The 15,754-nt window shown below is 36.0% G+C and overlaps 2 protein-coding genes across 9 annotated transcripts; one reads left to right on the top strand and one right to left on the bottom strand.

The window, feature by feature from the left end:
* The first annotated feature begins 52 nt into the window (after positions 1–52).
* On the top strand, positions 53–12,443 carry Nhe1 (Na[+]/H[+] hydrogen exchanger 1). 6 transcript variants are annotated; one of them, XR_015536062.1, is made up of 8 exons: positions 53–1,634; positions 2,585–2,896; positions 3,681–3,823; positions 4,838–4,918; positions 6,176–6,319; positions 9,142–9,273; positions 9,466–9,545; positions 12,036–12,443. XR_015536062.1 is itself a non-coding variant. In XM_022067826.2 (7 exons), the coding sequence occupies exons 1-6, from the start codon at positions 344–346 to the stop codon at positions 9,250–9,252; spliced, it is 2,082 nt and encodes a 693-aa protein (XP_021923518.2). In that variant the 5' UTR covers positions 53–343; the 3' UTR covers positions 9,253–9,273; positions 9,466–12,443. The 6 variants fall into 6 exon arrangements, 2 of the variants coding, with proteins under 2 accessions (XP_021923518.2, XP_087208450.1); XR_015536061.1 differs by having other exon boundaries at positions 11,663–12,443; XR_015536064.1 differs by lacking the exon at positions 9,142–9,273.
* Positions 8,396–15,653, bottom strand: LOC110831625 (uncharacterized). Of its 3 annotated transcripts, XM_022067838.2 has the most exons (3): positions 15,321–15,653; positions 12,650–13,144; positions 8,396–9,295 (listed from the first exon to the last, which is right to left on the bottom strand). In XM_022067838.2, exons 1-3 carry the CDS (start codon positions 15,442–15,444, stop codon positions 9,291–9,293), a joined length of 624 nt encoding a protein of 207 aa, XP_021923530.1. In that variant the 5' UTR covers positions 15,445–15,653; the 3' UTR covers positions 8,396–9,290. The 3 variants fall into 3 exon arrangements, with proteins under 3 accessions (XP_021923530.1, XP_021923529.1, XP_087208463.1); XM_022067837.2 differs by having other exon boundaries at positions 8,396–13,144; XM_087352337.1 differs by lacking the exon at positions 15,321–15,653 and adding an exon at positions 15,002–15,246 and having other exon boundaries at positions 8,396–13,144.
* Between the last annotated feature and the right edge of the window lie 101 nt (positions 15,654–15,754).

The raw sequence follows: 15,754 nt of genomic DNA, 5'->3' as shown, positions 1-15,754 counted from the left end.
TATTCTCTGCTTCTGAAGCTGAAAATGAAAATTTAATCTTTATTTTTCCAGTTAGAATTAACATCTTTGTGAACAGAACTGTTGTACTTTCGTAACACTTCTGAGCTAATGCAATTTTGTTGTAATACTTTTCCTTTTTTCACGTATGGTTTTAGGCAATCACGTGGTTCTGATATAGATTATAGATTAAATCTATGGATTAAATTGTCCGTTTCATATGCGTTATATACGTGAATAACGTATGCCTGATTATTTTATTGTCACAGTTTTATTTTGTAAATAATAATTAGTGCTGTGAAGTGTTTTCATATTTTAGAAGTAAAAATTTATTTCATATTATAAAATGAAAATGTGTGTGAAAAACTCGTTTCCATTTTATAGCAGCCTTTATTTATGTTGCGTATGTTTAGTTTTCGTAATTTATTTTGCAAGTTCTTTGTCTCGTGCATCTGATTACCTTCCTCGAAAGGTACTAAAATGTCATGGACATTGGGTCGAGTCTCAGGATGAGAAAATAGGCGAAGGACTCGTTGAGAGTTCATTTCCATATGAACCATATGCAGGTCACAGTGTTATAATAAGTAAACGGTCTAGTGAAAAAATTGACACTAATAGTACGAAAAATAAAAGGATACAGAAAAATGAACGGATATCCAAGGCTGACGATGATAATAGAATCAACGGTTCAGCAGTACCATCAGTGTATGTTGATCCAAGCAACAGTTCCATCAGTTCTGTTGTTTCATCAACCATTTCTGAACAGTCAACAGCAGATATGACAAACACGACGTCAACAACAACTTCTCCCGGGGAGCCTGTGCTACCAGACAAGGGTTCTGCTGAAGATGAACACAACAGTTCAATGTCTATCTTCTTTGTGCTTTGTGTGTTGGCATTAGGCATCATGCTTATCCACTTCATGCTGCAAAAGAACTTTCAGTATTTGCCAGAAAGTATTGCAATTGTTTTTCTGGGCGGTCTCATAGGTCTCATACTTAATCTTATGTCAAATCAGAATATTGCAAATTGGAGGAAGGAAGAGGCCTTCTCTCCAACAGCTTTCTTCTTGGTTCTTCTTCCTCCAATTATATTTGAGTCAGGCTATAACTTGCATAAGGGCAATTTCTTTCAGAATATAGGTTCTATCTTAGTATTTGCAATTTTGGGCACAACTGTCTCAGCCTTGGTCATTGGTGCTGGTATCTATGTGTTGGGATTGGCAAAAGTTGCTTATCAGTTGAGCTTTGTTGAGAGTTTTGCATTTGGGTCATTGATATCAGCTGTAGATCCTGTTGCCACTGTTGCCATATTTCATGCTATGAATGTGGATCCAGTACTCAACATGCTTGTGTTTGGTGAGAGCATTCTAAATGATGCTGTTGCAATTGTGCTGACAACTTCTATTCTTGAGTCTAGTAGCCCAACAATGACATCCTCAGAGGCACTGATCACAGGCTTTAACAGGTTCTGCCTCATGTTCTTTGCATCTGCTGGAATTGGGGTTATGTTTGCATTGTCAAGTGCACTGCTGTTGAAACATGTGGACCTGAGAAAGAATCCTTCACTGGAGTTTGGGATGATGCTGGTTTTCACATATGCACCCTATGCTCTTGCTGAAGGCATTCATTTGTCAGGTGAGTATTATCATATTTTGATAGCTGTTTATTTGATTTCTCACAAATGTAGGAATCAACTTTAACATCTAGTAACTCACATGACTTCCATCTCCCAAAAGGAAAGGTTTTTTTTGACTTAACACTAACCTAAATGAAATGAAAGTAACTAAACCAATCTGTCTTAACCTGTTTCCAGATTTATGCTTGTGGGAGGAATATAAAAATATGTCCAAATGCTTGCATAAAATTGTTATGTCTTAAACATAATGGTATTGCAAACAGCTTTGGACTCATTCTATCATATTTCTTTTTCTCTCATTATATTCTATCCTTGTTTCTGAGACTTCTCATAATTTTGGAAGTATTTTTACTGTCAGCTTGCTAGGCCTGTCACAGCTTCATCAGAGCCCCATGAGACTTTGTTTTGAGGGTTACTTTTGGACCCTCTTAGCTTCCATGGTTGTGGTGTGTATCACCTCAACAAGCAGTCCCCTGTTTGATGTAAATCCTCCCACAGCACAGACATGGAGGTTAGTCACTTGGAGGCCTGCCAAGAAACTGAAAAGAAAGACTGTGGGAAGCTAGAATAGCTTGGAGGTACATATTACATTGATTCATGTAGAATGGAAAGGATGCTAGAAGAAGAAAAATAAGAATGTTGTTTTGAATAACCTCTTCCCAGGCCTGTCTGACTCCATCTGAGTCTTCTTTTATGTTGTCTTGCATACCAAACTTGGCATATTTTCCATTTCCCATCTGTATACATGTACAACAATTGATCTGAGATATTGGTTCTACACTGTCTATCATAGTGGTTTAATGTATCTAAATATGCATAAAAGAAATCTATCTTCTGTAGTACTAGTGTGAATTCCTTAGTGAATTTGGCACTTATGATAAATATCATGTGTAACTGGTCACCATACTGTAAAAGTGTACTGTAATCACACCAGTTTATGTTGTTACAGGCATTATGGCAATTCTGTTCTGTGGAATTGTCATGTCACATTACACTCACTTCAACCTCTCCACAGTAACCCAGATCACCATGCAACAGACGATGCGTACTTTGGCATTTATTGCAGAGACATGTGTCTTTGCATATCTTGGATTGGCATTGTTCAGTTTCCAGCACCGTGTGGAGCCAGCATTGGTTGTGTGGAGTATTGTGCTATGTCTTATTGGCCGGGCTTGCAATATCTTTCCACTTGCTGTCCTGTGTAACCACTTTCGAGAACACCAGATCACCCGTAAGATGATGTTCATCATGTGGTTCAGTGGTAAGTGAAGCTGAAGGAGTGGTTCATGGTTTTTTCTGTCCTTTTGGATGAATATTTAGGTACAGTAAACTTTGGTTATTTCCTGTCTCCTCTCTAAAATCCTAAAGATTAAAATATAATTTGGGAATGCAGTTTCATGACAGTAGTACCAGTTGTTTTATGTGGATGTGAAACTTGTTGTAAAGAAAATAAAGGGCTAGTACAAAATTAATGGCAACACTGGTATTAAATTAAAAATATTTTTGTCCAAAGCCAACACTTACAAGCCTTTAGTAAAGTTTCCTACCTTGTCACAGATGCACTGCCACACATTTGGAAGATGTCTGAAGCCATTTACAGGCACCTTTTTCATTATGTCCATGATTACCTGCCCTACCATTATTAAAATTGTGATGGGGAAAGTAAATTCAGGCCAAATGGAGCTGAAAGTTGTCATGGTGATCAAACACAATGACAACTATCAGTTCTAAGAACTGAGAAAAGTACAGTCAAAGTACACTTGGTGTGGCATGTCTACATGGCCACTGAGAGGCAGGTAAATATAAGCTGGTGTGTATTATTCTGTGCACCTGTGCAAGAACTGCAATGTACAAATATTTCACAAATAAGCAAAACTGTGATGAGCAAACCTGTGAGTGAGGCAGGTCAAAAATCAGTTATGCAACCATTGTTTGAAGGTATTTGAGAGAAGCTCAGAAAAATTGTTTATGCCTTTATTATAACAGCATTAAAATACAAGGGTCAAGTTCACGCATAGAGCTTATGTCTCTAATCACTGTTGCAGGGTTGCGAGGTGCCATCGCTTATGCACTGTCTCTTCACCTGCAGTTCAGTGATGAAACGCGACATGTGATTGTGACTACAACACTCATTATTGTGCTCTTCACGACTTTGGTGTTTGGTGGATCTACCATGCCTATAATGAAGGTGAGCACTGTATTATGTAAGATATGTATGTGAAGTTCAATTTTAATCAGTCTGCATGTTTTTGGTCTTCCATTCCAACGGCCCTGATTTTGAGATTAGTTGAATCATTCACAGTTTTTCTGCATCCTTTACCCAGAATCAACTTGGAAGATTTAATAACTTCATAAAAGGAGGTCTTCAGGTTGAGGGATAAGGAATTGGTCTCTTATGTTAAAGGTTCTGGTTCAAGACTGGCCTGATACAGTACAAAGTTGTCCCATCCTTCACCTTTGACTGAGTAAAAATTTTATGAATGTGGGGAATACCGCCATGGTTCAGGACTTCCTTTTTGCTCTTTTGAATGCTTCCATATGCACACACAGTCGAGCAGATATTACAAACTTAATAATCTATTTCTGTGCACAATTTATACTGTATTAGTATATATTCTACTACCTGATTCTTGTTGAAATGTTAACATCACAGATCTAACCTATTTAGGTTATAACAATGCTAACACCATAACCTGAAAATGTCATTAACTTCAAGAAAGCAAGATGCTTTATACTATTATTTTATATTTCAACTTATGTCATTTTAATCTTAATCACTATAAAAAACAATCTGCACAAGTTGAAATTACATATCTCAATCAAAATAGTTCTCCTGTGATAAACATGTTAGTTTTTGTGAAACCCAGGCAGTGGATCTATATTGTCAGTCAGTACACCATTAAATGTGTGAATGTATGTGGATATATATGTATATGTGTAGTAGGTCATTCTTATATGTGGAATTTTAACATGTAGTGGTTCCTATCTGAAGAGGAGCTGGTGTGGTTGAAACATGTCACAGAGAAAACTTTCTGAATATAGTTGTATAGACAGTTTATTATTAATAGTTTTGTATGTTCTCAAAAATGAATGGATTACACTTTTACACTAATTTTAGTGTCATATTGATGATAAGGATTGTGCTGATGTTATGAGGTGATGAAACACAGCAGCTGTTCAGATGTGACATTTTTTTTCACAGCTGCTCCTAGCAGACAAGAAGGGATGCAGTCATCGGAGGAGACGAGAGAAGGAGATAACTCTCAGCAAGACCAAGGAATGGGTAAAATGCGATAAACTAATCAGATCTGTGCAGTCTTTTCTTGAATAGTTGAGAGTCACTCAGCCAGCTAGTCAGAAATTCCTCTGTTTTCATGGAACCCAAAGCTTCATTACTATGTTCATATAATCCTACCATTGGATCCTATTCTGAATCTAGTTCACACCATAACACTGTACTTCTTTAAGGTCCATTTTAATATTATCCTCTAATTTACCATTATTTCTTCAGTGGTGCCTTCCATTGATTACAGTGAGTTAATCAGGGTCTGCCTTGTTAACACACAACAGAATAGATTGCTGTCTTCTGGGTTGTTGCGCTGTGTAGTCTGGTAGATGTCTGCAACAACCCAGAAGACAGCAATTTTCAGACTCACCACTGTGAAAACCTCAAATCTTACACAACAGAATAGTCAGCAGATTACTCAAAATCACAAGGTCTGCTTCATTTGACAAACTACAGAACTAAGAATTTTAGAAATCATGAAGGCCATGATAAAAGTGAAGTTAAGAAACCACATTTTGAGTGAGATCATCCATAGTACAAGATTTCTGTTTTACCCCAGTGATTGGAGAATATTGAAGGTAAAGATATTGGCTAGCAGGAGATATGTATGGCTTAATGTGGTAGCTGCACTAAGGCAGGGGTCTGGCATTCCTTGCACCCACAAAGTTTTGACTGTCACAGGTTAGGGAATGGGTAGGCATTAGGAAAAATCTTTATCTGACTAATCCAAAAACTGTTACCTTCTGCATGGAAGGCCAGCCACTTACCAAGGTTGCGAAAAATATGCTCTGCAGCAATACATAGATGATGAAAATATATCACTTTCTCAGTTTTTACTTTTTTACATGATATAAAGTATTTTAATAAAAGAGAAGTGCAAAAATGTGATGAAAATGCAAGTTTTGGGGTCTGCAGACAAAGTGTTTATTACTTTCATATCCAGTACTGACATGTGGTAACAGTGAGTGACCAAAGTGTAATGTCACTTTGATGCATGCCTTAGCATTTTCAGAAAACCAATAATAGTTTAGGATGTTTTGTCCAGATTAATTATTAATAATGCTAGTTTGTCTTGGATATATCTATAAAGTATGTTCAGTTACTGAACGTAATTTATACACTATGTATGTATCATACTATTTCTGAAGTGTAGAATTTTTCTGACATTTTGTGGATAGATACTGAGTAAAAATAATCACATATTCTCAGGTTAAATCATGTGTTTCTTTGCTACAGAATGTGTTCATGTTGCAGGGTCAAGCAATAGATTCAGAACATTTGTCAGAGTATACAGAAGAAGAGATGGAGGTGAATTTCATCCAGTCTCACATCAAGGGTTTTGCAAAATATGACCTCAAATACTTCATTCCTTTCTTCACACGGAGGTTCACACAGCAGGTAGGAGAACTTATTGTTTACATGCAAACTATCTTTACTTGAGAGTTGTCCTCTTTTTCAAGTTCTCAGCTTAGGACATGATTCTTAACCTGTGGCCCTCTATATCTTTTGTGTGACCCACATGCACTTTTATAATATCATGTATGACTAAAGATATTTATCTGATATCAGAAAACATGGCTTCTGAATGTTGTAAGTATTTGGCAGTACTTAATACTTTTAAGTGAACAGTTGTTTAAAGTTTAAACAACTGTTCAGCTTAAAGGAGAAAGCCAAACAATTAACTAGGACTGAAAGAAATTTGGAGTGATGCATGCAAATTGCAACACAGAAATTGATGTTGAAAAATTACTGAAGCAGAGAAGCAGCAAATGTCTCACCAACAACTGATTTTGTTAAAGTTAATGAGTACCATATGATCTTGTTTGTTGTAGTAGGCCTAATTTCTCAGTAACTGGAAGTTTTGAACATAACAACAAAAAAACCCATTCCTTTGCTATGTCTATTTACAACATATAAAAATTTTGCATGCAACATTGTAGGTATGTTTATGATCTGTCTCCATACCTGAATACTTGAAAAGGTTGGTGAAGCAACACATGTTGTAGTGTGAAGTCTCTAAATTAATGTAATAATATATCTGGCAAACTTTGTTAAAATCTTTAGTACCCATCTTGTAACATGTTTAGTAGTACTTGAGAGAAAGTTGGATATCCTTTAAAACTCTTCTCTCTGCAAGGAAACTTTGGTTGCTGGGCTACCATAATGCTTAGAAAGGTGAAGCAGTTTTTGCATCTGTTAAATTGCCATTTCTTTTATTAGTGTTCCAGATGTGTGTCCAAATATTTTCTTTGGCACTTGGTTTTAAGATACTTGTAATTTCTTCATGAACCTCATTCCAATTTGTTATTATTTAATCTTGAAGTACTTTCAAATTACTTGTTGCATATAGCTACACATTTCCTTTCAAAAATAAAGAAGGCATTTTTGGGGTTCTGTAGTGATAGGATTTTATTGTTTATGCAGCTATGAAATATTTGAGGAACACTTTCTGCTATGCAATTAAGCATCTTTTGTTTTCCTGGTTGTTATCTAAAAACACATGTAAGGATTAACATTTTAAAAAATATAATTTTATCGTTTGTTTGATATGGGTGTGAAAATTCATCCAAAACATAAAGATAAGAAAACAAATTGAAAGAATCTGAAAAGAAGGATATTTGGACCAAAGTGGTTTCAATGATGGAAGAATGGAGAAAATTGCATAGTGATGAGCTTTACCAAATATTAGGATGTAAATTAAGGAAAATGAGGACAGGCATGTAGCATGTAAGGGATAGATAAGAAATACATACAAAATGTTGGTTGGGAAGCCTTATGGGATGAGACAACTCAAAATATCTAAGCATACATGGAAGTAAAGTATTAAACTAGATCCGACGGACAAAGGGTGGGAAGGTGTGGACTGGATTCATTTGACTCAGGATAGGGATTGGTGCTAGTTTATTTCTAAGTATAAACAACAATTATTTTTCAAAATATTATTGATCAACTGATTTTTGTAACAGTGTGTTCATTTGCATATAGAAAATGTTTAAATATTGTGTAAACAAGCTTTATGCTTTGAAGGAATTAATATATTAATAGATTTGTCTGCATTTCTTGCTTGACCTTATGTGTATTATATGTCTAGCCCACCACAGGCAATATGATGGTGGTTCCAAATTTTACCTGGAATTCTGATCGTAACTTCTCTATAAATTATCTTGCCTGTTTCATATTAGGCAGTCTTCTGAAAGTCAGAAAAGTAGACTGCAAAAATGACATTAATTCATAATGTGTTCAAGAAACAGAAAATTCTGGGTTAGATTTGAGCCCCTACATATCTATTAAATGTAAACAAAGAGTTTGAGGCAGGACTCATAAAGCCTACTTTTATACTCTACAGACTTCCAGTACTGTAAATGTTTTGTTTAGATAATTCTATAAACTTACGTTAATTCAACAATATAGTACAGTGTAGGTCAAGAGTTGAATGCTGGGTTCGTGCATAGCTGGTCGTAAGATTGAATGCTATTCATGTATGACTTTTTATTACTTGAAGTTGTAATTATGTTACATATTGTGTTAGTTTTATGAATAACTTATTACTTATGTAGGCCTACAGATTCTACCTACATTAAATTTATCAAATATAACTTCAATGTTTGTACAATCATCACATTTGCAATTGATCATAAACAATATTTTATTCATTGTTTGTAGGAATATTTATAATCTAGCTTCATACAGCATTTTACTCTCCATTGGTCCATTAAGCTAAAAGAACATTTTTGTATGTCATACTATTGTTTTATTACATTCTACAAAATAATTAACATAACAGGCTACACAATATTTTGAAGACCTATTATGATATGTCATTTCAGGACCCTGTATTAAGAGGTGCTAGTGCTGTTTCCATCTCATGAATTTGAGTGTCCTCCATATTGTTATTGCTGATGGCAGGAAATTAAAATGAGGTTGGGGTGGCCTCCAGTGGCATTATGTTCATACAGTATTTCATGAATGTCTGTAATCTAGTCCAGACATTCAAAGGAAGCTTAACAGCCCATTCTAAGGGTCAGAAATTTATAAAAATATCTTCCATCTGTAGACAGTTCTTCCAAGATTTATTCTTACTCTTGTATGTCATATAAGGAATCCTGTTTACAATTTATCCAATAATTTTATATTCTAATACTGTGCCAGTTACTTAGTGAATTTCACTTTTTCAGTTGCCACTCATGATGTTGCAGTATTGCCAGTTCTTTTGATTGTAGGAACTGAAGGACTGCAAGAGCCAGATGACTGACCTGACAAATCAGTGGTACCAGGCCATCCGTATCTCTCCGACAGAAACGGATGAAGAAGCTAACACTTCATTGCCCTGATGTTGCTACTATTGCTGTCAGGTGGCCTATTGCAGTTTTTACTCTGTAACATGATGTGATATTTATAAGCTTGCAAATGCTGTTCATTGATGTGATATTCATGTTTTCTGTCTCAGAGATTTACGAGTGTAATATACCAGACAGTATTTTATAGGGTGTAAAATATATACCCTTCAACTTATACCCTTTGTTTGATGCTTTCATTGCTGCTAGGGGTGGAGGTCACAGTGACAGAAGAAGATGGGTACTCTGTGTTATGAAAGCCTAGAGTGATGGGAGAGAGGGACATGAAGGTAAGGTTGTCCTTGCAACTAATCACCATACATGGAGGTGTGTAGGGAGCATTGAGGTAAAACACTGCATATTTTAGACCTTAGCATCACACTCATTTTAACCCCTGTGAAAGATGCTGGATCAGTAACCACTGGAAAGAAGGGTGAATGATCCCCAAAACTAGACTTGACATAATTATGAAGAGAAAAATCTCTGCCTCTGTCAATAATTGAAGCCCACTCACCTGTCCCTTTGCCACTCGCCAGGAAGGTAGTGATAAATGGTATTTACAAAGTGGTTTAATAACAACTATATGATACACAAGTCTTCAAGCAGTTGATAGTTATTCTGCTGATCAAGAAATTTCAGTAACAACAGAGTCCATCATTGGGCCCTATCCAGTTCACAGTATTATATTCTGTTTCTCTAAGATGCATTTTTATACTATGCTCCTAAATGGCCTCTTACCATGAGGGTCTTCTACCACAACTTTCTTGTTTCCTCATGCAATGCTGCACTTTCCAATCATATTTCTTAATGAAATCACTTTAAAAATTCAGTGAAAAGTATAAACTGTAAAGCTCCTCACTATATAGGTGAGATTGAGTCTGTGGAATGCATAGGGTTCACAGATTGTTAATGCTTTGTACCAAGAAATTTATAATCCCAGAAAACATTTGTACTGTATATGGCATTTATTTCTAGTTTCTCACCAGGATCAGTATCCTGAGATTTATATTTTCCTTATTTTCTCAAGGTAGGTACTTCTTTCTAAATTTTTCATAATCATCCACTTGTTTGATGCTTTACAACCTTTGCATTTGAAAGTGTGTTGTTAGTTAAAATAATAAACAAATAGAAACTATGTATCTTTAAGGTACACTTTATCTGGCATCTCAAGTTTGCATATTTTAAAAGCACAGAAAGTGAAGTTAAACTGAAAGAGAAATCTATAATTAGAGATTGGGAAACTATGTGGCCATAATGGAGGATGCCAATTTTTGTGATTAGTTTGAGCCAAAATGCACTGTTATCTAACAAAAGTACCTGCCTGCGTTTCATTGTCATTGCCATAATCCAGGCACATCTGTGAGCTAATCAGGGGCTGTAATTTTTCCTTCTCTGATCTAGAGTAAGTGGATACAATGTTAGTTCATTAGAATATTAGCGGGGAAACCTCATGGAAGGGGGCCTCTTGGACTACTGAGAAGATGGAATGATAATATCGAGATTGATGTTGGCTTATAAATAAATATAGGTTGTGAGGCTGGAAAATGGATGCAACAAGCTTAGGATATGTTCATTAGTAGGCACTGAAGCTATTAACAGAAGGTTAATAAAATATTAAATTAAGCTTAACCTATGGTCTCATACCTTGAAGGAAAAATGTTGATTACAAATGTTTGAAAACAAGGTGCTCAGGAAGATATTTAGACCTAGGAAGGATGAAATAAGTGGGGAATTTAGAATATTGCATAATGAGGAGCTGCATGAATTGTACAGGTCACCTAGCATAGTGAGGATAGTGAAATCTAGGAGGCTCTGATGGGCTGGACATATAGCAAGGGAGGAGGCAAGGGGTGCATACAGAATTTTGGTAGGGAATCCTGGAAAATGACCACTGGGCAGACCAAGGAGGAGATGGGAGGATAACATCAAGATGGATCTTAGGGAGGTGGGCTGTGAGGATGGCAAATGGATGGAGTTGGCTCAGGATCGTGGCAGGTTTTGTTGTTGTCAGTGTTGAACCTGTGGGTTCTGCTACCAGGGAGTTAGTTTGACCTACGTTCACTGATAATGCCTTCAAAATAAGTACACAACATGTTATGGTTGATTGTTACCACTGCCTGCTTTGTATTCTGGAGGTCGTGTGATTTGAGTTTGTGTGGAGACCAGCTATATGCACTGAAAATTTTTGTGGTTTTTTTCTATCCTTCCAGTCTCATAGTACATTAAAACAGGCCACAATCACTGCTTTCTAAATATTTTCTATTCATCATCCACAAATAATCCTACCATTCAATGCCACATAACTTGTAGAGTTGAAAAAGTATGTTAAATAAATCCATCAAAACATGGATGGCATTTTTGATTGATGGCAGAACATTCAGATTTCATTATAGCTGAAATTTCAAAGTTTCAGTCCATGCTACAGACAGTGACTCCAACAGAAACAAATGTCACAGCATACTTGCATCTGTACCCACTCAAAATAATCACCAGAATTAAGACATATTTCCCATTAAGATGGGATATCACATGCAGTGATGTCATACTCCATCATGAACAGGACCGTACTGTGATTCTACAGTACTAACATAAATTCCTGGAGCATCATCATCCACATCTATTGTGACAAAGGTGACCACATGCTTCCATAGGTCATATAGCATAGAAATGCATGTGCCCTTGTGGCTGACAGTATGAGACTTGGCATGGTGGAAGTTGGAGACTCTTGAAGGTCCACCATATTTCCTTGACATGTGATTTTGATCTCTTTACAAACACAGAAGAATCTATTCAAGTGAAGTAGTTTCATTCAAGAGAAGACATTCATCAAGTAGCAGTTATCTCATGTGAGCATGAAGATAAGTCAGTCTGTTAATGACATCAGTTGCCTTTTGTGAGTTTTCAAAAACATTAAACAAATGGGTGAGTAATCTATTGAAGGGTTTTATAATTTCCCTTGGATGCTAATAAAACTAAGTCATGTACCACCAAGGCATGACAGCAAAATTTCAATGACATCCACAAAGGTGGCACTCATTTGTTATTGCTACAAATAAATTTCCAAAGAATATGAATATTTTATATTGAAACAAAATATTAACATTTGTTGAATGTAAAAATTAATTCAAACAGTTTGTTGTGTATATTGGACATGACTTTGTAGAGAAATAAACTAGTGTTGATAACCATTTCTAATGCAATGGACAGAGAAAAACAAACTTATGTAAAAGAGTATAATGTGTGAAAAACAAGTATAATACCTAGTAATTTTGTGGTGATGAGTTAGACCAACTGTCATTAACATGAGCATTAATTTTAGCCTAATTAACCTGTCTCCCCTTGCTTTTGACCTCAACAGTGCAACTTACAGTTTGAGACAGTTGTGTGATATTACCTTGAAAAACATCTATACATTTCTCAATATCATTCAGTGTTGTGTATCTGTGTAGTCCCTTGTTCAGTGGGCCACAAGTAGTGGTGGCAAGTTTGCAACCAGACAGGTTACCATAGTACAGATTCAATGAGATGACATCTCCAGTACCAATGGTTTGACTCCCAACATCTTGTCTCTTTTGTAAGCCTTCTAACAATTCCCCAGTCAAAACTGTCTGGCATTCAACATCTTGTGTGTTCTGAAATTCATCTGACATTCTAACATGTGGCTTGACTGATGGTGGACTGGCAGTTTCTGTGATATCAGACTTTATTTTCCCATTGCTGACTTTCTTCAAAACATCTGATGCTGAATGCTGAATGTGAACGCAACTTTCCCATGCAGAGTTCATGTTTTGTAATTCAGATGTATCCATTTCTTCACTTGACACAACTTTACCAATATTATTGGCTTTGTTTCTAGTTGAATAAGTTGGATTTTGGGAACCATGACCTCCTGCAGAAGAAACATAGCAATAGGTAATTTATTACCATACAGGGACTGATAAGAGAAGATGAATATCAGCTGTAACATATCATGAGATAGCAGTTTACACCAGTGTTTCTCAACATTATTACATGACAGTAAAGCACAGACCATACGGACAGATGATAAAAATGTTTAATATAACTTTAAACATGTTTCATGAGACAGGAGTAATTATAATGTTTGACCACAAAGAAGTGAATATGTAATAAATTTCACCAATAAGAGACTATACATAACATTATAAAAGAAATTGGACAGATAGAAAGGAGAGAGAGGAAGAAATAAAAGGATAAGCAACAATTCAATTAGAAACTCCATCAGCTGATTTTGTATACAATACAGAAGGAAACTAGAAAGCACACAAGGTTTGAATGAAGTTCTCATGGCTGTAAAGAATGTTGGCTGTGGTCTTCTGGGTTGTGATGCGACATAGTCTTGTACGTGGTTACCATTTTGGAGGAACATACTGCCTCCATTTTGTATGCTGAATACAGAGACAATATGTTTCTCTAAAACACTGCCAACCACCTACAGGACTACATGGTATCACAACACAGACCTCAATCAACAAAGGAAAGAATATGTTGAAGCAATGATTTGTGATAGGTTCAGACAAAAATTAAAGAGATGTGAAGGATTTGTCTTTCTATAATTATGTTCCGTATGAGGGTTATAGAGACAATATATGGTTGCCTCTTATGTAATTTAATAACATTAAACTGCTAGTGTGAGATTTCTTGGCTTTGAATGAGATGAGATGATTATGTAAAATGACTACTTACAAAACAGTTGTGGCCTGCTTAAAGGGACTAATTTTGACAGCCATCTGAAAGGGTGTTATAATACACTTTGATGCTAGTTATCACTAGCATTATGTAACAGATAATGAGATGAAAAGACTGGTGAGACTGCTGCCAGATCCTGTCCCTAAATCAGTGCTTTTACCAAGGATAAAAATACATGATTACTTACAAATTCTGACTGTTAATGAAACTTGGACATGTGATGGTACAGACAGGATGAAGATAAAGGAACAATACCTTCTTTACAGGAGATGCAGGAAATGTATAACATTGGATCAGATACATTCCCAAAACTTCCTAAACAGATTCTGGCTCATATGCAAGATATTTGAAACTCGTGAAGTGAATGAATGTTTGAGTGAAACTCCAGTTCTAACTTTCTTCTACTCTAACAAGTATGTTTTGGTTTCTTGTCTATTAACACACCACTTATTCTTACTGTATTGACAAGAATCTGAATAATGTTTCTGTAATGAACTCAAACCCTGAGTGATCATGCACAGTGGAAAGGCTGTACCCCAGCATAGCAGGCAAATACTCTTGCAGTACTAGCATTCAAGAGTTCCTGGACTTCAAAAGTCTGCCCATTTACTCATATTTTCAGTTTTGTTGGGAATTTGCACTATATTAAAACACTCAGGTGGGTATTTTCCATATCTTTTGAGTTATGAACCATAATGCCACTTCTATGGCAACTCTTGCTCATGGAGATGTGGGTGCAGAGTATTTGTCACACTGCACTGCTGGGGGATGAATGGCTATAATGACCATTTTGTTAAAGCATAAGTCATCTGATAAACAAACATTAAAAGTCTATGTGTCACCTGGGGTCAGAAGTACAGTATATTTTCACTAGCTGTAACAAATTAAATTAAATTTGAGACTGCATTATGTTCCTAAATGCTGCAAAACAAAGGAGTCCATGGGTAAAGGCTATAACACGTGTGTGGTAACATACAAAACCCACTAGAAAAAAGTAATAAATATTAATAACCTACTTCAAAATGTCTAGTAATCTAACCTATTATTAGAAACAACACAGTAAAACAATTATCATCAGTCACAACAGTATCTTTGGGAGAGATGCCCTTTGATTTCTCAATCATTGTGTTCTCATAAGCTCTGGCAATTACTGTCTATAACACAGACATGTCCATAACTGAATCAGAAGACAAGCTAGATGGCCACATAACTCGGTAACAATTCCAAAGAAGCGAAAATCAAAATAATTCTCAGCATGAGTACAGAACAGGGCTGTAACAGCGTAGTGACCCAGTATTACGAAACATTACGTTCCTTCATAAATGTCTGAGATATTTACATTCTAAGAAAAAAATTACCTGGGCTTTGGATGTCAATTACTTGCACAGATGTTCTCTCCTGTTTCCAAGACGGAGGTTTTAAATTATATAAATAAAGTTCCTCGTCACCTGATGACGAAGAAGTTTCAATATCTGTCGCCATGCTTTACGTGTTCTCTCTTCAGATACGTTAGATAATAAGTGATAAAAATCCTAGCTTTACTAGCACGGATCACAGTTTTTCATAAGATTGTAAACACACCAGTGTATATGTATATTGTATGAAATGACATGTTCTATATCCTTTGGTTGAGTCCTAAGAAGGATTTATGGAATGTAAATAAACTCTACTCTACACCCTCAGAAACCTTTCACCAGCCTCGGATTTTGGAAGTCTAGTCATATATAGAATATTTTTTTGTGCTTGGGCTGTTTTTATCCATCCTTTGATACAACAGCCAGCGTCATAGAAC

The sequence above is a fragment of the Zootermopsis nevadensis genome, unplaced genomic scaffold (assembly GCF_977971745.1).
Source record: "Zootermopsis nevadensis isolate Lab colony 2312 unplaced genomic scaffold, Znev_1.0 Znev_ptg000021l, whole genome shotgun sequence".
NCBI classification, from domain to species: Eukaryota; Metazoa; Arthropoda; class Insecta; order Blattodea; family Termopsidae; genus Zootermopsis; species Zootermopsis nevadensis.
The sequence above is the reverse complement of the archived record's forward strand: the minus strand, read 5'-3'. Positions and strand labels throughout refer to the sequence as shown.